The sequence below is a fragment of the Anolis carolinensis genome, chromosome 5 (genome assembly GCF_035594765.1).
Source record: "Anolis carolinensis isolate JA03-04 chromosome 5, rAnoCar3.1.pri, whole genome shotgun sequence".
Taxonomy (NCBI): Eukaryota; Metazoa; Chordata; class Lepidosauria; order Squamata; family Dactyloidae; genus Anolis; species Anolis carolinensis.
Window position 1 is genome coordinate 83,920,326 of NC_085845.1, and position 24,461 is coordinate 83,944,786.

The 24,461-nt window shown below is 39.5% G+C and overlaps 1 protein-coding gene across 1 annotated transcript in view; it reads left to right on the forward strand.

The window, feature by feature from the left end:
• Positions 1-6: 6 nt before the first annotated feature.
• nampt (nicotinamide phosphoribosyltransferase) overlaps positions 7-24,461 on the forward strand; it is a 33,730-nt gene continuing 9,275 nt past the window's right edge. The window contains exons 1-7 of the mRNA XM_003221538.4: positions 7-232; positions 13,022-13,178; positions 15,995-16,098; positions 17,065-17,193; positions 20,827-20,985; positions 21,446-21,582; positions 23,614-23,839. Coding sequence (XP_003221586.1) covers positions 173-232; positions 13,022-13,178; positions 15,995-16,098; positions 17,065-17,193; positions 20,827-20,985; positions 21,446-21,582; positions 23,614-23,839 — 972 coding nt within the window. The 5' untranslated portion in view covers positions 7-172. The remainder of the gene's footprint in view (positions 233-13,021; positions 13,179-15,994; positions 16,099-17,064; positions 17,194-20,826; positions 20,986-21,445; positions 21,583-23,613; positions 23,840-24,461) is intronic.

Consider the following 24,461-nt stretch of genomic DNA (forward strand, 5'->3'; position numbering starts at 1 on the left):
GACGGCAGCCAATCAAGAGCGGGGAGGGAAAGAGGCGGCCTGTGACGTCGTCGGGGGCCGCCCCTGAGGTGCTGAGGCTGTGGGCAAAAGCGGAGAGGCGGCGGCAGGAGCAGCAGCAGTGGAAGAAGAACCTGCCTTCTCAACGCTTCTCCTCCTCCTCATCCTTTCAGACATGGAGAGCGCAGGCGTGGGAGCCGACTTCAACATCCTCCTGGCCACGGACTCCTACAAGGTTGGAGGGTGAAGGGAGCGCGGGGAGGCTGGCGGGAAAGAAAGAAAGAAAGCAAGCAAGCCTCGCAATGAGTCCCCTCAGGGCCTTCCATGCACAGAGCAGGCTTCACCTGCTTGTGGCGCGCGACGTGTGTAACGGCTCGCAGGCCATGCCGAGGCACGAGGACCGGGGGGGGGGGCTCTTCTGGGAGCAGATCCCTTTGTCACCCGCTTGGGTTGGGGTCGTCAATGGGGCCAGTTGTCCCCCGTTGGGAGTGAATACACAGGCTTGAGCATCCCTCACCCGAAACCCCAAAGCACATGGGCAGCCCAGAGAGTGACACCTTTGCCTTCCTGAGGCTGTTTTGTGACTGTGGGGGAATCTCCTCCTCTGAGCAGACGCTCTTGGGGATGCCTTCATTGAGGGTGTCCTGCAGGGCGGAATGAGGTTGAGCTCCTCTATAAAAAGATGTGAGATCCTATCTCAACATTAGAACTTCCTGAAAGTGGTGGAATCCCTTCCCCTAGCAGAGGCTGGATGGCCATCTTTCAGGAGTGTTTGGGTTAGGTGTTCCTGTCTGGCACAATGGGGTTGGACTGGAATGCCCATGCGATCCTTCTCAGCTCCATGATTCTGTCATTCAACTCTTATGTTTCTATGATTGGTGGACTTTCAGGGCCGGAACCACTGGGTTGCTGTGAGTTTTCCGGGCTGTGTGGCCATGTTCCAGACTTGAAGGTGGGTTGCTGACCTTAAGGTTGCCAGTTCGAATTCAATCCAGGGAGATTGTCAGCTCCAGCTCCCCATTCGGAGACATGACAAAAACCTCCCACAGGATGGTAAAACATCCGGGCGTCTCCTGGGCAATGGCCAGTTCTCTCACACCAGAAGCGACTTGCAGTTTCTCAAGTTGCTCCTGAAATGAAAAAAAGAAGCATTATCTCCTGATGTTTTGCCCACATCTGTGGCAGGCATCCTCAGAGGTTGCGAGGTCTTTTGGAAACTAGGCAAGTGTGGTTTATATATCTGTGGGTAAAACGTCAGGAGAGAATGCTTTTGGAACATGGTCATACAGCCCGGAAAACTCACAGCAACCCGGTGGACTTTATGTTTAGATGTGGGTCTCATTTCCAAGATATAGGACTCAGAGCAGTTGGTTCAAATGACACGAAAGGACATTTCACCTGCACATTAGGAAGAACTTCCTGACTGTAAGAGCTGTTCAGCAGTGGAACTCTCTGCCTTGGAGCGTAGTGGAAGCTCCTTCCTTGTAGACTTTTCAACAGAGGCTGGATAGCCATCTGTCAGGGGTACTTTGATTGTGCTTTTCCTGCACGGCAGGGGGTTGGACTAGATGGCCCATGCGGTCTCTTCCAACTCTTACGCTTCTCTGATTCTATATTTCATTAGGTATATACAAACAGTCTCCAAGTTACAAGCATCCAACTTACAAGTGACTCATAGTTAAGGATGGGAACAATAGTAAGTGAGAATAATCTACCCCTCAGAAGGGAAACTCGCTCCTGAAAGAATGATCATGGAGAAAACGTGTCTCCACTGAAGCTTTCTCTCCAATCCATGTTTCCACAAGCCAAATTTTTCCAAAACTATTCTCACAGGGACAGAAAGTGAGGTGAAATTACAGGGACATAGACAGCAAAACAAACACTACAGGAGTGTTAAGACTTTCCTATGCTATTCAAAGCTTATGTGTGTGTGTGTGTGTAGCTGGAGTTACACTTAAAAATGTACCTGTTCCGACTTACAAACAAATTCAGCTTAAGAACAGACCTTCAGAACCTATCTTGTTCGTAACTTGGGGACTGCCTGCATATTCAAACTTGGGTATTCCAAGATGTTTCTGGTTGTGAGCATTTTGAATAAGGGATGTTCAACCTATAGTGATATTTATCTGTGATTTAAAAGGGTAGTAGGACCGAGCTTGGTTTAGTGCAATGGCAGAAATTAAGGATTTATTAGTCACAAATAGCAAAGATGGAGGGGTGAGGAAGGGAATCCTAGTACTAGGAGCTTCCCCTTTTTTAGTTTCTTTTCTTCTTGATTCTGGGCTTCCAGTAATAGGAAAACGGAGATGGCGCAAAAGGGCAAGATAGAAAGTGAAACTTATGGTGGGAAGGAGCTGGCTCAGCACTAGAGCTCTTGCGACATTTGATCTTTTCATCCAGACACTCACGATTTGACTTGAGGGGGTTGCTAAATGAAATACTGGGAAAGCACCTGCCTCATTCTATTACTAAGTTAGTTCAGAGGGCTAATTTTAGGTGACTGTGGTGGTAAAAGAGTGTTGGCATTTCTGAGAAAACAAAATCCTTTGTACACAAGCTAACATTTACTTCCTAACAAAAACCCTATGTTTCTAACTAGCAAATAACAGCTCAAGGAAAGGGAGCTGAACATTGCATATACAGTGTTTGATCAGAAGGTTTTGGTTGCACACGCTTATAACTATGTAGCTGTATTTAGGTGTATAATTGTTTCTTGCTAAATTTTGGATTCAGTATTTAAATTGACTGATTTAAAATAATAATGATAATAATAATATTGCTTTTGGAATGGACTTTATAGATTCATTCCCTCACACATTTCATGCTGAAATGTTTGGACCTGGATATGCAGTAAATGTGAAACAGAAACCATTTCTCATGCCGACAAGATCATTGAACAAAACTAGTCATACTACCTCTTCGGTTTACTGGTTATGAAACCATGTCAATCTCCCTGTGTTTTAAGGGAAGTAAAGGGAAAAGTTTAGTTTAAGGAACATTGCATCCAGATTCCCTGATTTGAAGCCTAAGCTTTTAACATACTCTAGTGATATAACTGTTGCTGTCCCATAGCTGTGTTATAACACTAATACTGCCCTGTTATGAAACACTTTCAGTACAATCCATTCAGGGCTAAACTCTTCTAAGTCCCATTAATTTTAATAGGGGAGAGTTGAACTTGTGCTCAACTATTCAAACTGAAAGTAACGGGACTGAAGAGTTCAATCAGTACCGAAGCATGCTTACTCAACAGTAAACCCCATTGAGTTTGATGGGATTTACTCTAAATCACTGAATAGATCCCAGGTTTAGAATATGGTTCAGCCAAGAACAGCTTACATAATACAGGCAATGGCTACCATTTGCAGTAATAGAGACTCTATCGGAAGCTAAACCGGGGGTACAATTGTAATGTATTTAGAAACACAAACAAAGTTAAAAGCTTGGTATTATACTAAATGTCCTTTGACCAGAATTTGGCCATTGGGGGTGCCTCTGGTGTTGCTGCGAGAAGGTCCTCCACGGTGCATGTGGCAGGGTTAGGAACACATTGTAGTAAAGGATCTGTGGTTTGCTCTTCCTCACACTCGTGTTTTGCGGACTCCACTTTGTAGCCCCATTTCTGAAGATTGGCTCTGCACCTTGTGGTGCCAGAGCTCAGTCTGTTCAGTGCCTTCCATGTCGACCAGTCTTCTGTGTGCCCAGGAGGAAGTCTCTCATCCAGTCTCAGCTATGGAATGAGGTTTCAGGTTTTAGCATTCCGCTTTTGGACTCTTGCTTGCTGAGATGTTCCTGCGAATATCTCTGTAGATCTTAGAAAGCTATTTCTTGATTTAATGCATTGGCATGCTGGCTGATATCTGAACAGAGGATGGGCAGGAGAGATCAATGCCTTGGTCCTTTCACTGTTGGCTGCTACTTCCCGGCGGATGTCAGGTGGTGCAATACTGACTAAACAGTATAATTTCCCCAGTGGTGTGGGGCATAGACATTCTGTGATAATGGAGCATGTCTCATTAAGAGCCACATGCACTGTTTTAACATGGTGAGATGTGTTCCACACTGGGTATGCATACTCAGAAGCAGAGTAGCAAAACACAAAGGCAGATGTCTTTACTGTATCTGGTTGTGATCCCCAGGTTGTGTCAGTCAGCTTTCGTATGATCTTTTTCCACCACCATTTTTTTTGCTTGATATTCAAGCAGTGCTTCTTGTAAGTCAGAGCATGGTCCAGAGTAACTGGTGCAATACTTCAGTGGGATTCCTTCCCAGGTAATCCTCAGAGCTCTAAATACATGTCTGTTCTTAAGGTGAAAAGCACATGTCTGTGTTTTAGATGAATTAGGGATCAGCTGGCGTTCCCTGTAATAGGCAGTAAGAGCACCTAAAGCTTTGAAGAGCTTCTGTTCATGGAGATGGTAAGAGGTGTTTCTATAACAACTCTCTAGGGTTTGAAATAAGATTCCCACTTTTATTGAGAGCGTTCTGGATACAACATGTTACCTTTGTAGTGCAAAGAACATTATTTATTTATTTATTTGCCCCATCTCTACCCTGCCTTTCTCACCCCGAAGGGGACTCAAGGCAGCTTACACATTGCACAATTCGATGCCCCAAAACACATATAAAATATTTAAAATCTAAAACATAAAAATTTAAACATTGCAACAGTTAAAAATCATGCCATCCAAAAAATCGTGATCTAAAGCCATTCTGAGGTCATTATACAAATTAGACGTCTATTATTGCACTGCACAGTTATCCAAAAGCTTGATCCCAGAGCCAGGTCTTCACTTTCCTTCTGAAGGCCAAAAGGGAGGGGGCTGATCTTATATCGCTGAGAAGGGAGTTCCACAGCCGAGAAGGCCCCGCCTCTCGTCCCCATCTCTTGTCCTCGTCAGCTGCGCTTGCGAAGCAGGTGGGATCGAGAGCAGGGCCTCCCCACATGATCTTAACCTATGAGGTGGTTCATAAGGGGAGATATGTTCAGACAGGTAAGCTGGGCCAGAACCGTTTGGGGCTTTGTAGGCTAAAACCAGTACTTTGAATTGTGCTCTGTAGCAGACTGGCAGCAAGTGGAGCTGGTGTAACGGGGGTTGTATGCTCCCTGTACGCCACTCCGGTGACCAATCTGGCTGCCACCAATTGAAGCTTCCGAACAGTCTTCAAAGGCAGCCCCACATAGAGCGAGTTGCAGTAATCTATTTGGGATGTAACCAAAGTGTTGACCACCATGGCCAAGTCAGACTTCCTAAGATACGGGCACAACTGGTACACAAGTTTTAATTGTGCAAAAGCTCCCCTGGCCACTGCCGAGACCTGGGCTTCCAGCTCAATGATGAATCCAGGAGAACCCCCAAGCTGCGAACCTGCATCTTAAGAGGAATGTGACCCCATCTAATACAGGCTGTAATCCTATGCCCTGTTCGGCCTTACAACTGACCAGGAGGACCTCTGTCTTGTCTGGATTCAATTTCAATTTGTTCGCCCTCATCCAGTCCGACCGATGACACCGTACTCCAAAACTCCGGATGATCTCTCCCAACGGCTTCATGTAGATGTTAAACAGCATGGGCGACAGTACTGACACCTGTGGGACCCCACAAGACAATGGTTGTGGGGCTGAGCATATGTCCCCCAACAACTTCTAGGAACAGCCCTCCAGGAAGGACCTGAACCACTGCAAAGCAGTACCTCCCAGCCCCATACCCGCAAGGCGTCCCAGAAGGATACCGTGGTCAATGGTATCAAAGGCCACTGAAAGGTCCAGCAGAACCAGCAGGGACACACTCCCCCAGTCCAGTTCCCGGCATAGATCATCTACTAAGGCAAACAAGGCTGTTTCAGTTCCGTATCCCGGCCTAAAGCCAGACTGTGCCGGATCTAGAAAATCAGTTTATACCAAGAATGCCTGGAGTTGTGCGGCCACCACACATTCCACAACCTTGTGCAGGAAGGGGAGATTGGATATAGGTTGATAGTTGTCCAGTTGAGTGGGGTCCAGTGATGGCTTCTTCAATAGCGGTTTGATCCCAGCCATTTTAAGGCTCGCTGGAAATTTACCTTCCTAAAGGGAGGCATTCACCACCATGTTCACCCACTCCACCAAACCCCCTCTGGCTTCCTTCATCAGCCAGGATGGGCAAGGGTCTAGGATGCATGTGGTAGCCCTCACCACTCCAAGCATCTTGTCCACATCCACAAGCTGAACCATTTGAAAAGAATCCCTTAAAACCAGACAAGCAGGTGCTTGTGTTATATCCTCAGGGACTGCTGTTAATATGGTGTCAAAGCCAGAACGGATCAGAGCGACTTTGTCCACAAAGAACCAAGCAAATGTTTCACAGTGGGCTGTCCAATTGTCAGGGATCATGCCCTATTCCTTTGCAGAAATTCTGTATGGATAAGGCTATGGTTAAAATATCATGTATTTATGTTGTATGCCTTGAAGTAGTTTCCAAATAATGACAACCCTGAGATGGACCTGTCAAGGGGTTTTCTTAGCAACATTTGTTCATAGGGGTTTGCTTCCTCCAAGGCCGAGTGTGACTTGTCTGTCATTTGATGAGTTTCCATGACTGAGCGTGGATTCAAAGCATGGTCTACAGAGTTCTAGTCCAACATTTCAAACACTACACCACCCTGGCTCTCTAATGTATCATGTACCTTAGTATAACTGAAGGTATTTTCATACTAGGATGCAAACATCTTATTCAGATGATGAAATATGTTTTCTGAAATACTCCTGTTAAATAAGAAAAATAAGAAACTTTATCTTTATTTAAGATGAAGCTATTTTTCAATAATGAATGAAAGCATATTATAGATAATCCTATGTTCCTGTAGCAATAAAATCTGGTGCTTTCAAGTGTTACCATGTTTCCCTGAAAATAGGACATCCCCTGAAAATAAGACCTAGTAGGGGTTTGGGGGAATTGCCAAATATAAGACATCCCCTGAAAGTAAGAAGTAGGAGGAGGAAGCCGGCGTTGCCACTGAGGAAGGCACGAAGGAACAGGGAAAGGTGCATGCCTTTCCTTCTTCCTTCGCCTTCCCCAGCAGGGACGGCCCCCTTCCCTGGCGGCAACGCCCCCCTTCCTTGCCTGGGAAGGTGCCTTCCTCAGCAGAGAAGAGAGCAAAATAAGATATCCCCTGAAAATAAGATCTAGTGTGCAAAAATTAATATAAGATACTGTCTTGTTTGGGGGAAACACAGTAGATACAGTATATATCAAGGGTTACGCTCTTGTAATGGTGTTGTAATCCTTAAAACAACCCCATAAAATAAGTAATATTACTGTTTATTGTCTAACATAAGGTAGATTGAGCCCGAGAATGTGAGGCCCCCTAGTGAATTTATGAAAGAAGCAGTAGTTGAACAGGTTACATAAGGTGTGTCTAGATTTCAACAAGTTTTTCCTTAATCTAAACTGAGATATTCTTCTTTTTATTATTACTGTTTTGCTGCAGTATTTTTTCTTGTAATATTTGTTATGTTCTTAATTTTATAATACATGTTTTGTGCTTCTAATATTTTTAATTGTCAGTTGCTTGAATGTCTATAGGAGCATAATATAAGAAATTACTATTTGAAATATTAAATTTATCTAAGATAGTGATTATGTGGGCACAAATCTTGCTTTAAATTGCTGGAAGGGCATCCTAAAAATATTTTTAAAACATTGTCTATACTTATATTTAAGTAATTCCCTTGGTGTAAAATTGAAAATGTCCACTGTTTTATAAAACAACATCTTTAAAATAACCAGTGGTGGCACTTACTGCATACTCATTACTGACTTTCTATTTTGAGATTATTGTGAGCTGTAATATTTATATAACAATCCCAATGCTCGGGATGGTTTAGACAGTGTCTAAAACATCATGACTTGGCAGATGAAAGCAAGAATAGGCTTGTGTACTTAAAACCCTTATGCTTTACCAGCAGTCATTGTCTAAGCCAGGTGTCCCCAAACTTTTTAAACAGGGGGCCAGTTCACGATCCTTCGGACTGTTGGTGGGCCGGACTATAGTTGGCCACTGAGCAATAATTATTATCATTAATAATAATAATAATAATAATAATAATAATAATAATAATAATAAAGAGGGTTAGAAGAGACCCTTTGGGCCATTGAGTCCAATCCCTTTCTGGCTTTGTGCACTGAAAGCACAAGCAAAGCATCCCTGACAGATGGCCACCCAGCCTCAATGTTAATAATAATAATAATAATAATAATAATAATAATAATAATAATAATTTTAAAAAATGTGCCGTGCCAAAGATCTCAGCCGGCATTTGGAAACAATAGACATTGACAAAATTACGATCTGCCAACTGCAAAAGGCCACCCGACTGGGATCTGCAAAAGGCCACCCGACTGGGATCTACACGCATCATCCAAAAATACATCACACAGTCCTAGACACCTGGGAAGTGTTCGACTTGTGATTTTGTGAAACGAAATCCAGCAGATCTATCTTGTTTGCTGTGTCCAACCCCCTTCTGCCTCTGCATACCAAAAGCACAAGCAAAGCATCCCTGACAGATGGCCACCCAGCCTCAATGTTAATAATAATAATAATAATGATGATGATGATGATGATGATGATGATGGTTGTAAGAGAAGAAGAGACCCCTTGGATTATTTAGCCGAAGCCCCTTCTGCTCTTGTGCCGTGGGGGCCGGATAAATGGCTTCGATGGGCCACATCTGGCCCCCAGGCCTTAGTTTGGGGACCCCGGTCTAAGCCATCCTTTTCAACAGCTTCATGAAGAGGTCTACATAAATTATTAGCCTCTAAAAAAATATTATTAGCCTGCAGTGGGACTTGTGCCCTACAATTCCAGATTGACCACAGATGAGGAAAAGCCCTTTCTCTGTAGCCACCAGGATGGGAATACAAACATCCAACTTTTTAGCAGGCTAAAAAATAGGGGGGGGGGGGCTGATTTTTTTTTTAAAGGTTGACTTGTAGAAAGGGGACCACATGAAAATCTTGGCTGCCTATGGCTACTAGGTGAGTTGTTAAATGTAAGGCTTGCCAAAGGCTACTCCACTTGCTTAGTGTTTCTGTTTAACTGTGGTGTTATCTTGTCCTATGCTGGTTTCTGAAGCAAATGTGCTAGTAAACTGGCCTAAGTTTATAAAGTGGATCTATTGTAATTTTATTTATAATGGAATAGCTTAGTTCAGACAGAAAAAGCGACATCTCCATGAATGATGGATGGAAAGAAAGCAGCATACCAAAATATTGTGTTTTCATGCTTACAATAACATTATAGATCTTTTTCAAATATTCACCATAGAGGGCTGAACTGTATATTCTGGACTAAAGTACTGAATGGAGTTTAATCATTCAGTGGTTTTTGGTGATATCTGAATATTCCAACAATTCTCAACTTAAATAAACACACACATCACCTATCAAAATATGTGCTTTCAGAGTAAATAAACTTTGAAATAACTTTGACAGTTACATTTTCTAACTTGTATTAAATTTAAAATATTAGAGTGGAACCTGAAGTGTCACATGGATCTTTTTTTCTCAAAATCACAGATTAATGTAGAAATGGGATAGAAGAGATGTGGATAAACACATCTGAAATCGAATGACCAGAACAAGGCAGATTGAGCCATCTTTATTGTGAATATATAGCTGTTATTCAAGATACACCACACATTTGAAGAGTCTAAATTTCCAGGAACATTACCCATTTTTCAAATCTCCCCTGAAGCAAATTAAGAGTGAATGTAGTGAGACATAGGAGCACTTGGAGCACAATTTGGAATACAAAAACCAGGAGTTCTGTTTTGCAGAATTTACATCTGAATTTTAACTTGAGAGAGGCCATTTTTGGAGGAAGATTTTAAAGGGAAAAGGGCAGATTAGTTCTTTGTGACTACTTTGTAACCTGCCTAGCCTTTAAAGAACTTCCAATTTAAGTGCTTCTAACAATTAAAAATATATTTTAAACATCTTTAAGAAGAGAGATTCACAGAACATGAGCTATCCCTGTGAAGGCTCTGTGCATTCCTAGTGTTGTTTCACTAAACATCCAGAGCAGTTCTTTTTGTTGTTAATTTTAGCTGGCTATGGTTTCCATCCTCCTTGAAGTTTAAAGCCAAAGTCTTTCATTGTGTCTTAAATTAATTGGCCTTTTTAAAGTTTATAATTAATATTATATTAATGGTATCCCTTCCCAGTTTAGCAGATGAGCTCTCATGTTTTGCCCTATCTGGAGCTTTCAAATACTTGCCAATGGGGTAATAAACCATAATATAAAGATGGAGCCTAGAGTTTGCAGAATTCTGAAAGATTTTTTAAAATATAAGTAGATAAGCATGCATACTTAGGATGGTACCCTGTAATCTTAATTGAAGGGCACTCGTGAGAACCTTGTTCATCTTACTAACTCCTTAGACCTATTATTGTGGTGACTTTGGTGATAGGAAAACTGAATTTTCATGCATAAGAACCATATAAAAATGGATAAGTATAGTGAGCACTGGGAACACTGAAGTTTTATTTCTCAATGTGCACAAAGTCTATTTTGTTTTGTTTACTCCAGCTCATTGGCATGGACCATTCTTATTGCTAAGCTATATGATACTAATGATGGCATGTCAAATTGAATGAAAAGAAGCAATTTTCAAATAAATTTTTCTCATCTTAAGTTGATTTTATTAGGTATTCAATCCTTGATTTGTCAAACCTCTGTGTTATTTCTACATTTAAAATTATCCAGGTTAAACAATGAGAATGCCAATCTGTTTCAGAAACTTTGCATATACATTGCCTAATACATTAGTTTCCAACCCTTTAGCTCTCCAAGTATTTAGAAGCATTGTCAGCTTGGCCAACTATCAGGAATTCTGGGAGCAGAAGTCCAAAATGTCTGGAGGGCCAAAGCTTGGGAACCTCTGCCAGAGTTTAAATGTTGAAGAGTTTCCAAAGTATATTTCACATTTCAAACTGAATTCTCTGGAAGTGATTATAGTACCTGTTGTATCAATAAGCTATTTTTAAAGGAAACAAAAATCTGAATTGGTATCCAAAGCTAAATATCTTGCATGGGAGTTCAGTTTTTAGTGCAAGTATAGAATGTGGCAAGGATGACTTAATAATTAAAGGTCTTCAGTTTAGGCGCTTTCATCAGATTGAAAACAGAATATGATATTCTAGTAGATTGCTGTTTCATTTTTAATAAGTTGTATGATTATAGGTATGAAAATAAGTTGAAAGGTATCATTAAACAAATGATAAAGACTTGATTATGTGGAATTTATAAAAGAGGAAGTAAAATGTTTGGTCAAATCTTGGGCCAAAAGAGAGTGGTTTGTTTTTATCCACTGTTCTCTTTTTTGAACACTTATGCTCATTGCTGGCATTTACTGTGTTGGCATCTGGTTTGAAATTTATCATCTGATGGTTGTTGCACATGCTCTCAATGAAGACAGTGGAACAAAATTAGAGGAACCATCTTTACAATCTCGGTTTATTCAAACAAATTAACCTTGTGTTTTGGTTCAGTCCAAACCCTCAAGGTGGCTTAAGGAAGAATGCAAAATTAATTAATTTAGGAATAGCTTAGTATTGTGACATTATGAAGATTTTGCACACTGTCACACATTTAGCTCACAGGTTAGGATTTTTTAAACCTAAAAACCTTGACTGAAACTATTTTCACTCTTTTTATTTTTACCCTTATCAAACATTCCCTTGCAGTGTTCGAAATCCAAACACTACAGCATTGTGCTGGTGTATCAGAAACAGGGAGTGAAACTGATCAGTCTAATTCATTGCCCAAGCTGAGAGAAATGCAAAAATAAAAAGCATAAGTGGTGGAAAGGAGATTTGACTTTAAAAAATCTTTTAATCTACAGCTTTAGTTTTTCAGGTAAGGGAAAAATGAAATGCTTTTGTCTTAAATGTCAGAAGTACATATTTTAAAATGAAATGAGGGTTTTTACCCTGAAGAGATGTTATCAAGTGAATGTTCGGTGTGTAAAATAATCCCATTTTTGTGTTGTCAAAGGCTTTCAGGGCTGGAATCCCTGGGTTGCTGTGAGTTTTCTGGGATGTACGGCCATGTTCCAGAAGCATTCTCTCCTGACATTTCGCCTGCATCTATGGCAGGCAAATTGAGAATGCCTGTGATAGATGTGGGTGAAACGTCAGGAGAAAATGCTTCTGAACATGGCCATAGAGCCTGGAAAACTCACAGCAACCCAATCCCATTTTTGTTGACATGGTACTGAATGTCTTTTAGGAGTGTAAGCCAATAGAATTTACTAGCTTATTGAAAATTGTCTTGATAAAAGGATCAAGCAGAATCTTGCTTTTCCCTAAGATCTTGTGGGTAATGCTAATAGTGTTGTTAATTGTGCCCCTGTCCTCACTAACTACATAATCACTATTATATAACATTACACATTTATTTGTTATTGCTGATTATATATAAGTCATTTGCGTATTTAATATTGACAGAAAGCACATAGACAATATAATGTTTTTACAGACAAAAATAAAACTTTGTAGACTTGTAAGAGGCCAGATTAGAAACACATTATTGTAGTTGGTGGTGGCTGCTGTGGACATGTATATGAAACATCACAACAATGGACCACAAGGAAAACATTTCTTTGTGGTGTGTGCTTCAAGGAAACCTTGCTGTATGGCCCGTAGACATGCAGCAGATTTCTGAAACAATAGCCTCATCTGTAAAGGCCAGTTTGTTCAAAATCCTGCTCAGTTTCATTTCTCAGTTGTGACAAAAAATTCAGTAAGCATTGTAAAAGAGGGAAATAATACACAGAGTAAGGCTGGAGAGCCATATTTCTCGGCTCTCTAAAACTGGAGTAGATAAAATGCTCTCTTGTTCATATTCAGGAAAAGTTGAGAAACATCCAGTTGCAAGTTAAAGGACGAAACTGATCCTTGCATGTGACACAATCATTTATTTTGAATTTTTTTTAACATGTCGTGAAATGTTCACTTACCGGCACTTTTCTTATTTGTAGGTGACACATTATAAACAGTATCCACCCAACACAAGCAAAGTTTATTCCTACTTTGAATGCCGTGAAAAGAAGACGGAGAACTCAAAATTTAGGAAGGTGAAATATGAGGAAACTGTTTTTTACGGGTTGCAGTACATTCTTAATAAATACTTAAAAGGTATTTCTTCCTAGAATTTTAAATATACTTTCACTTAAACTATAATTTCTCAACTTTCTTCCCCCAAATTATTTGGAATATGAATAATTGTTTGAATGTTTTAATCCATTTAAGGATAAAACAAAAACAAATAGTAGTGTTTTCTGAAACTGTTCTAACTTCAGAATTAATTACTTCCATATGCCCATGATCTATGTCCAAATATGTTTTGCATAAAAGCTGCTTTAGTCTTCTAACAGATAAATAATCCATCTTGCTATGTAGTCTGACAAGGGCAGTCTCTCCAGTTTGAGAAGAAATCTGGTCACCTTTTCTTAAGTTTTAGATAAATTAAGTTGTGTACAGCACATGCTTTGTATGTTTAATACGTTGTTGTTTTATAGTCTGCCTTCAAGTGAATTGTTTGTCTCTGTTCAGATACTGAGAAACATTTGGACTAACCAAAGAAAGCAAAATTATTATTTTTGTTTTCCATGAGTTCAAAAATGGCAGAACGTGACTTATAAAGTGTATTGCCCAGAATATTTATTCCACTTGTTCAAACTAGCATAAATAATTAGCATAATGAATTCAATAGTGACTCAAGTGATAAAAAAATTCTGTACATTTTTTTAAATTAGCTTACCAGTTGTCCTTTAAATAAACAATGGTGCTGATGATTGACAATTTTAATTTACTGTATAAACTGGCATTTAAGAGGCTTTGGTGGTACAGCACCTGATTCGAGAAAGTGATAGACCCATTAACATTTTTTCCCCTTTGCTCCAGTAAATTAATAATTTCTAGCCATTTTTTAATATTCAGCTCTTAGGGTGCATCTACACTGTAGAGTTAATGTAATTTGACCCCACTTTAGCAGCCACATCTGAATGCTATGGAAGTCTAGGAATTGTACTTTATTGAGGCACCAGCACTCCGTGACTAAGAAGGCTTAAAAACCTTGTAAGGCTACAACTCCTATGATTCCGAAGCATTGAGACTTGATAGTTGGGGTTGTATAAAATGGCATTACTTCTGCAGTGTAGATGCACCTTTAGTCGAGGTGTCTCAGTATGTCCTGGGCTCTTGGCAAAGTAATAAATCTTAGCTCATTCCTGAATGAGGCAGCAAAATCTATAATTAATCCATTGTCAGGCTTTGTCATGAGATGGTGATGACTTTTGGTCACCTTAATGAATCATATCTGCCTGTATATGGGTGGGGAATTATTTCCCTTTTGATTTTGATTATCCTCTGTGCAGCTTTTGATATGATTATCACAGTGCCAAACCTCTGGTGGATAGACTGCATATTTTTGGCTTTTAAGTTTTCTCATAGGGATACATCTTGTCCTCCTTGTTTCTTTTTACATCTGCAGGTAGTGCCATCAAGAATTTTGTAATTAAAATGTTGTTGACACCTGACTGTACATCTTTTCCATCTGATTTCAGCAAAGCCCTTGAAGTTCTGAGTCAGATCTAATATTGGTAATAAATGAAATAAAGACAAATACATTTCATCCTAATCCAAACCTAGGCAAAGATATCCCTAGTTAGTAGAAGATCAGATCAGGGGATAGGGATTCAGTCTGATTTCAATAAAATTGTGCTGTTTTGAAAACTCAAGATCATTGGTCAAGTTTACTCTTAAGATTCATCTGAAAACAGTGTCAGGAACACAGAACCTGCTTGTGCCTGATCTGACCACATACACCTTTTTATAATTTTTAATTTTGTTATAGACACTTCTCATATACAATATATTAAACAATAGTTACTTCAGCAGTGTTTTAATTACATTTCATTTGCATGGTGGGAATGCTGTCTTTGAACAGTATTTAGGAACTTCATATTTTCATAAACTTTGGAGCTAGGTAACACTCTCATGGATTGTCCACTCATTTCTGTGTACATCTGAAAGTTCAGATTATGATTTTAAAAGACTATCATCAGATCAGCTAGCTAAAAACCCTACAAATCTGCCCAATTTCAAGGTATTGAGCCATCTCTACATCTGAACATCTGTCCTTTATTTGGCAGGGATCTGAAAGAGCTTTTCTTCATTCTTTCTTCCAAGCTCTGGAGCTCATTACCAGGGAAGACCAAACGAGTTCTTTTCTGCCATTTTATATAGCTAGGTCTTTGGTTTCATATGCTGACTATTAATATCCACTGTAAATGTCATGATGTGTTCCAGCTTCTGTTACTGTCATTTTTTATTTATTTTATTTACCTATCTGTTTTTTATTATTTCACTCTTAACTACCTTGTACAATTTGGAAGGAAATAAATCCAGCTATGTATTTTCCTGTCCTCATTGTGCCAAGTCAGAGAAAGCAATATAAGGTGGATAATTATAGTTTGGATACAAGTTGTTCTGTAGAATAACATTAAATAGAATACTTATCCAGAGATATAGTATGGAGCCCTCTAATTCACCATACAGCCTTTTCCAAATGCAGCAACAGCTATAGATTCCTCTGGGTGACTCGGACTGGAGTAATCATCTCGTTGTTGGCATATTTCCTTAAATCATTTTCATGTTGATCAGCTGGTCTAATTTGAAACAAGTAGTATTGAAGATCAGAATATATGCCTCCAGTATATATTTATATTGAAACACTGTAATTACTAAGATGCAACCTGAGTTTGTAATTAAACAAAAAAGAACAGCACTGGTCAGTAATCGGGACATAAATTAGTCAACACCTTCTTCCCAATATAACTATAAAATTATGAATGATCATGTCCTCAGCACCAGTTTCAGAAGGCATTCTTATGTTTCACTACTTGTTTATGTTTATGTCACTCAACCAGCATATTTGTTTTTTGTCGTAGGTAAAGTGGTTACCAAAGAGAAAATTCAGGAAGCCAAAGAGGTTTACAAGGAACATTTTCAAGATGATGTCTTCAATGAAACAGGATGGAACTACATTCTTGAGGTGAAGAAATTTTCATTAATATTAATTTAAAAGAGCACTGCCTCCTTGCCTCCTTGAATAGCTGTGTTTGTAACACTGTACAAAGTTACTGTGCGTTTTTGTAAGGTGCAGTTAACAAATGCTTGATTTCTTTTTTCAGTTTGATAGGTCTAACTGCTGTTACTATGATATTTTTAAATCAATACCTTAGTAAAACCAATTTTTCAGGTAAGAGGTGTTTCTGCTCTTATCCATGAAAGATGAGTTTACTGAATGAATTACCATACAATATAGCAAATAATGACACATTTGAGAAGCACTTTCATAATATTTGTTCTATGAGTAAATATCTTTTGGTAATGCACATGCGATAGTATAAAAACAGTACCAGGGTTGGGAAATATCTTTATTAGGATCATTAACATATTGCAAAAGTAGTGATGTGAGCTTTCCAATAATCCAGAACTTCTCTTCAGTCAAGATACAAAAGTTAGCGGTTAGAAGAAGAAAGGAAAGCTCCAAGCGCAAGCCAGGTTTATTGACCATGCCAATAGAAACTGCAAGCATAATTTGAAAAATAATCCTGATGGATTAGGATCTGTTCATGCTTTTATAAGGAAGCTTAGTCAACAATCAAACAGCACTGCCTTAAATTCTGGACATATCATTTTTCTTTCAAAGAGAGAGCCATCTCTTTGCATTCCCCTGCCAAATGCGAGTTGAACCTTGCTAATTATATTAAAGCTTGTATCCAGAAGAAAAGGGAGGAATAAATGAGCTGCATTTGTGTCCTTGAGTGTATCTTTATGTTTTTTATCATCAAGCCAGGGGTGTTTGGTGGAATGACTTAGAGTAACTTTCACTTTTGAAGAAGTAGACTGCTAGATAAATATATCCATTGATGATAAACATATTCTTCATATCATGAACTAAATAATATGTAGTTGCTTTATAAATTATTATTGTGGATTTCTGTTTGTATAATAGAAATATGAAGGGTGCCTTCCCATCGAAATAAAAGCTGTTCCTGAGGGTGCTGTCATTCCCAGAGGAAATGTACTCTTTACTGTTGAAAACACTGATCCAGACTGTTATTGGCTTACAAACTGGATTGAGGTAAATAAATAGAGTTGTTTTCTGTATGACTGAAAATTTCCTAAATGATTGGCACTCATTCCCTATATGACCTATCATGCATCTCAAGCTGTTTTTAGCTCTAGCTTTCCATGCGGGGACATGAAAGAAGCCTCTCACAGGATGGTGAAACATCAAACATCTGGGCATCCCCCGGGCAATGTCCTTGCAGACAGCCAGTTCTCTCACACCAGAAGCGACTTGCAGTTTCTCAAGTTGCTCCTGACACGAAAAAAACTCCTGTTTTTAAACAATGCCATTTTAACCTCTTACCAAAGGATGGTAAAACATCAAACATCTGGCTGTCCCCTGGGCAACATCCTTGCAGATGGCCAATTCTCTTACACCAGAAGTGACTTGCAGTTTTTCAAGTCACTCCTGGCACACAAAAAACCCCTCTTACATGAATAAATTTGAGAAATGTATAATGGAATACAAGTAATAGCTATAGTGTTATGGTTGTAGATTGAATTTATTTTTACAATCAAAAATCACTTAGCATCATTTTCAGTGTCCTTAGTGTAATATTATGCTTGTGTCTCTTCCATACTTTCTCCAGTGTATCCAGCACAGCTTGTATATTCAGTTGGTTGACTCACAATTGACTATCATATGTATTCATGATATATGTATACATTGAGGTCAAGTTTGGAGCCAAAATTATGAATTTTGGCATGAACCTGGGTAAGTTGAAGGTAAAAATTTGGAGCTCTGCACAGGGCTTCTCGGAGCCATTCTGGGGAGAAGCCTAAGTCCCAGTATGACATTTTCCTGCTCAGGCATTTAGAAGGCCTCTTCCCATTCCACTGAGAAGGGTTTGATTCTTTCTATGTATAAAAGTTAAGGTATGGTATCAACTCTTAAAAAAAGAAGTACAGAAGTGAAAGGTGAGGGAATAGTCCATCCTGGGCAAATCTGAATCTAAAAGAAGCACAGATTCCCCTCTACTTTCTATGCTGTTTCACTGCTTCTGGCCCTTATGAATGCAACAGTGGTGTCTCTTTAGTGCTTCCCTGCCTTGGTAAGGAGAGCAGAACAGGTTGGTGCTTATTCTAGGCTAGGATATGCCGAGGCACATTCTTCACCATCTTCCTACCTTCAGTTGTCTGCAACAGTTCCATTTGTCTTCTCCTTCTTATTATCTAAGTGGAAGTAAAGCAGAAGTTGTGTCCTAGAAGTCAAGATTATTTATTTATTGCAGGACAGGTAGTTCAAAGGTGGCTGCAGTGCTGATAGCTCAAGGATGAGTTTGGCCTTTGCAAGTTCTCCTAGAGAACCAGTGTGACTCCCTGACAGTTATTGCATCCCATCTTTGAAGCATCAGTTAAAAAAAAATCCTGGGTGCAGCCTTAGAGTGGTCTGTGAGGCTCTGTTGTGTGTTTATATGAAATTGTAATGAAGAAGGGGTTTCTGTGTTTATTTTAATACTTAGATTTCATAGAATGTATTTGCTGTGAATGTATGAATCACTTGTTTTTGCCCAAAGGGGTCTTTTTGTTAACAGTTTGATAGTTTGATGAATTTCTACCATCAATTTCATCTATGACAGAATGAAAGTAGGAACACGACTAGTACTTAAATTCCCATAGCTATGCTGCCAGTTTTCTGTTGTTGTTCCTTCTCCTCTTTATAAATACACTTTCCCCCTAGCTTTGAGGTGTCAAACTTATTAGCTTATTAGTCTTCAAAGAGCCATTTGTAATTGTAAGACTGTATTTATGTAACTATGTTGCCCTGACATTGAAAGCCTTGTGGGACACATAAAATGATGTGGGCGGACCAGATTTGGACCATGGGCCTTGCGTGCCCTAGCTCTACTGCAGTGGATAGATTCATGCAGTAAGTTTAGAATATATGTTAATTGGCCTGAAAACCTTTAATGCTGGGTGCCAGAGATTGCATGGCTTGTAAGTACATGTAGGGCCTAGGCCCCTGTAAAATGATGCACAATTGGCCAACCTACCCACTCTTACTGCTGCTCATTTCGCTTATATGCTGATGGTGTCTGAATTGGCAATGGGTGGCCAGTAAAGGGACTTGGTATTATGGTACATCCCTTGATAAATACATTGACTTAGCTACTGCAAAAAAAAGAAGACAGATTGTATGTTGGAGATCATCGGAAACAAAAATGAAACAGTCCTGTAATGCATTTGTGAAACTCTGTGGTGCAACCACACTTGGAAGACAGGCTGCCCTTTGAAAATAACTACACTTTTAGCAAGGATTTTGAGGAGCAAGAAAAGGGTTTGGAGCAACAGCCCTGTGAAGAATGGTTGCAGGGTTTAGACTTTTAAAGCTAATAAGCAAAGTCATATAAGGGGTAGAGAAAGACATGGACACCTCATATGGATTTTGTAGCTATGACCATCACCTGGATGTTTTAAAAATTAGATAAGTCATGGCAGATAAAGCTGTTATGATAGCTATGTGTTATATGCAGAATCCAAGGCATAGTGTTACTGAGATGAGTGTTAAATTCCTATCTTCTCAAAAGGTTTTCTTAAGGTTCTGGTTGACCAGTGTGGAAACATAATTCTGGAATAGACCAGATTCGGTCTGACCAGAATGGCTTTTATGTTTTCTGAATAATCTAACCCGTATGCATGCATGTATATCACCTGCCATGCCTAATTTCATTACTGCATTGAGAGTCACATGACCCATCATCATGTAGTCACTTGAGTGCCAGACTAAGATGCTGGAAGATCAGGATTCAGATCCCCGCTTAGTCATGAAAACTCCCAGGGTGGCCTTGGGCAAATCAGACACTCCCAGCTACAGAGGAAGGAAATAACAAACCATTTCTGAACAGATCTTGCCAAGGAAGCCCCACAATAGGTTTGCTTTAGTTGGACCAGACTGAAAGGCATGCAACAAAAATTAGATTTTTTAGTACCCCTTGTAACATTTCCATTTTTCCTAATACAGTAGAGTGTTGCTTATCCAACGTAAATGGGCCGGTAGAATGTTGGATAATAAGGAAGGATTAAGGAAAGGCTGTTAAACATCAAAGTACATTATGATTTTACAAATTAAACACCAAAACATCATGTTTTTCAACAAATTGATAGAAAAAGCAGTTCAATACATGGTAATGTTATGTAATAAATACAGTAGAGCTAAACAGACCAGCAGAACCTTGGATAAGCGAATATCTTGGATAATAAGGAGGGATTAAGGAAAAGTCTATTAAACATCAAATTAGGTTATGATTTTACAAATTAAGCACAAAAACATCATGTTATACAACAAATTTGACAGAAGAAGTAGTTCAATACGCAGTAATGTTATGTTGTAATTACTGTATTTATGAATTTAGCACCAAAATATCATGATATGTTGAAAACATTGACTACAAAAATGCCTTGGATAATCCAGACTCTTGGATAAGCAAGTCTTGGATAAATGAGACTCTACTCTACGCATTTAGCATCAAAACATTGCAATGTATTGAAAACATTGACTACAAAAACATTAACTACTAAAAGGCAGACTGCGTTGGATAATGCAGAACGTTGGATAAGCGAAGGTTGGATAAGTGAGACTCTACTGTATGTATAACTTGAAACCAAGGGTGCAAATCATTTGCTCTTACATTTTGTCTTTTTCTAGACTATTCTTGTTCAGTCATGGTATCCAATTACAGTAGCAACAAACTCCAGAGAACAAAAGAAGATCTTGGCAAAATACCTTCTAGAAACCTCAGGCAGTTTAGAAGGATTAGAGTACAAACTACATGATTTTGGTTACAGAGGAGTCTCTTCACAAGAGGTAATGCCAGCTCTTCCTATAATATATATGTAGGAAACACAAAAATTGAACAACGTTTGACTGCTGTGTCTGTCAGTTTGACTTAAAGTTAATTCTCAATTGGACTTCATAAACCTTGAACACTATTTACAAAAAAAAATGCAATTTGTCAGCTATCAATTGCTTTGGACTACAACTCTCATCAACCCCAAGCAGCACAGCCAGAATTTCTGGGTGTTGTTTTCCAAAAAATCTGGAGAATACTATTTGCCTTTCTCTGCCATATTCTCTGTCACTTTTTTTCTTACAACCTTAAGAAAAATGATAATGAGTATGGCACTCATATCTCATTTATACTGTCTTATAGACACTAACTGTAAAACTGGAGAAAGTACTAAACAATTTGAAGTTACTGTGTATTAAAACAGGGACGTTGTAGTCATAGCCATTATGGTAATTCACAGTCATGTCTTGTTCTTAGACTGCGGGAATAGGAGCCTCTGCCCATTTGGTGAACTTCAAAGGCACTGATACAGTAGCAGGAATTGGCTTAATCAAGAAATATTATGGAACAAAAGACCCTGTCCCAGGCTATTCTGTCCCCGCTGCTGAGCACAGGTATCTTTTATCACCCCCTAACACTTTGGTTGTAGTACCTCTGTTTTTCCTGTGTTCAAAATCAAATTGAAATTAACTGTTCTGCTGCTATAGATGTGAACATCGCAGGCTACAGATGTATTATTGTCTTAATTTTTCTGAGATTCCTTTTATTGATGTGGTATGTACTTGTATGTATTGTGTGTATTATTTTACATATGATCTTGAAATTGTTTTTGAATCAAAGATGTCTTAAGTGTAAAGATATCTTTTCTGGGCAACCTGATTACACTACGGAGATGGATACACTGCACACATTTTACTTCTCCAACTTAACTGTGAATCGTATTTGGAATCTATCTATCTGTGCATTCAGTTAGTTTTAAAGGTGAACATTTTTACCTATAACTTGTACCAGTACAAACCTGTATCATCTTGGGAGCAGTCAAAACCTTCCAATGAAGCAATAAAGATCTATGTGGATAGAGAAAGTGTCTCATAAGAGGAAAACACTATATAAATATTTAACATTTACCATGTAGTTTATGGATGACAAACATATATAAAGATAAGAATTTCTTATATTTGTACAAGCTGAGTTTCCCCTATTTGACATGCTTGAAACCAAAGTTTTTTGGATTTTGGAGGAAGGGTTGGAATATATATCTTTACATTGTAATTGAGGAATGGGCAGCAAAGGAAACTGAGTTTTTCCTCAAGGAACCCTTGCTCCATCACTTTCCGAAATTTGAAGGGAGGGGGAAAGTACTCCAAAGTCTTTTGGCTTGATTTACACAAAGCTCTTGTAAGAAGCAGACATCATAGGAAAGAAAAATCCAAATGCCTCTAGTTGCTTCAGATTTGGGGAATGATGGAAAGCTCCTGCTGCCCGGCCAATCTACGCCCTTAGCACCCTGTTTCCATGAACCCTACCCCTTAGTGTACCACCATAAGCCAAGCAGAAGGAGAGCAGGACACAAACTGGACAGGCCGCCGGAGCTTTCCAACATCCCTCAAGTTCATGGCAGCTAGATGCATTTGGAGTTTTCCCTTTACTGACACCTGCTTTTTACAGGAACATTGTGTAAGTCAAGCTGCAAGACTTGGAGCCCTTTCCCCTGGAGTCCTCCCCTTCCATTCCTTACCTTTTTCCTATAACTTGAACCCTTTTTTCAAAGACAGAAGTGACAGTGGCAGCAAAAAGGTTTGGACTTACAGAAAAGGGCATCTCAACCTACCATATTTACTCAAGTCTAAGGAGCCCCTGGTAGTGCAGTGGATTAAACTGCTTAGCTGCTGAACTTGCTGACCAAAAGGTTGGCAGTTCAAATCTGGAGAGCAGGGAGAGCTCCCACTGTTAGCCCCAGCTTCTGCCAACCTAGCAGTTGACATGACTAGACTTAATGTCAGGGGAAAACTTTTACCTTTACTAATGCACACCTTTTGTTTTGCAAAAATTGAGGTGCGCATTCAATTTAATGGCACATTAGAACTGCAAACGTAAACACACCTGCATCATTGGGCAAGAGATCATGGCTGGGGATGGAGGAAGGAGAGGTGATGGTGGCCGCAAAAAGTTTGCTTGTAAGTCGTGCCCCTCTGTCAAGCCTGGTGGAAGGCCGGCAGAGGGGTGCAGCTTTCCACCAGGCTTTTTGCAATTACAGCCGCCCTTCCCTCCTCCATCCCCAGCAGGGATAAATAACAGAGCAGGTGGGTTTTATGTGTGCTTCCCACCAGATTTTTCATGGCCATTGCCAGCTTCCCATCAAGCCTGATGGAGGGGTTCAGCTTTTCCCCAGCATTTTTGTGGCCACCAACACCTTACATTATTTTCAGCGGCAAATCTTTTTTTTGTAATGCCCATCTTCAAATGTGAAGTGCTCATTACATTCGATGGTGCATTATACTCAAGTAAATATGGTATATGAGGAAATATTTTTGCCTTTTGCAGTGTTACATATCCTGAAAAGAAAACATGGTGTTCTCAAAACACATGCGTCTCTGACACGCACACATATTTATTGGGTTAATAAATATCTCCTGTTCTTCCAGTACTATAACAGCCTGGGGGAAAGACCATGAAAGAGACGCTTTTGAACACATTGTGACACAGTTTTCTTCAGTGCCTGTATCTGTGGTCAGTGACAGTTATGACATTTACAACGCTTGTGAAAAATTATGGGGTGAAGATTTAAGGCATTTAATTGAAACAAGAAGTGCAGAAGCTCCACTCATTATTAGGCCGGATTCAGGAAATCCTCTTGATACTGTGCTAAAGGTAATGGTTTAAAATTCTCTCAAGATTTTAAAGTTTTTAATGAGATTCTTTAGGAAATCTTGCTTTTTTAATATATAGAGTTTGGGTCCAGTTTTAGGCACCTGCAACTGAGCTGGTAATGTAGACTACATCATACTCTACACCTTGTAGTAGCTCTTCTGGCGCACAGAAGGTGCACCACAGAAGGCTGGAAGCTCTGCTAAAGGGGGTAGGCTATGTGACGGAGAAATTGAGTAATTCACCCCCTCCACCCTCATAGGATGGAGTTATCTTCTTTGTGGTATCTGGGACCACCCAGCCAGTGTTTATTTTTTCTACCTCAACATTTTATTATTTTTATACTTAGCTGCACTTAAGGTGATTATTGTCCTATCTTTCCTCTCCCAATACTGTGACTGATGTAGTGAAATGATGCTGTGAGCTAAGTGAGGCAATATTCATCTGTTACACAGCCCCTACCCCCCAATTCTTGGTTTCTCTGTCTTTAGGCCTGTTTCTGGAGTATTTTTGGGGTGCTGATGCAGATTTCTTGTAGACTGTAACAGTGCACATGCATGGAATATACAGGGTATTAATTTTTTTTCACTAACATTATTTAGTATGGCAGTGTCCAGAATATTCC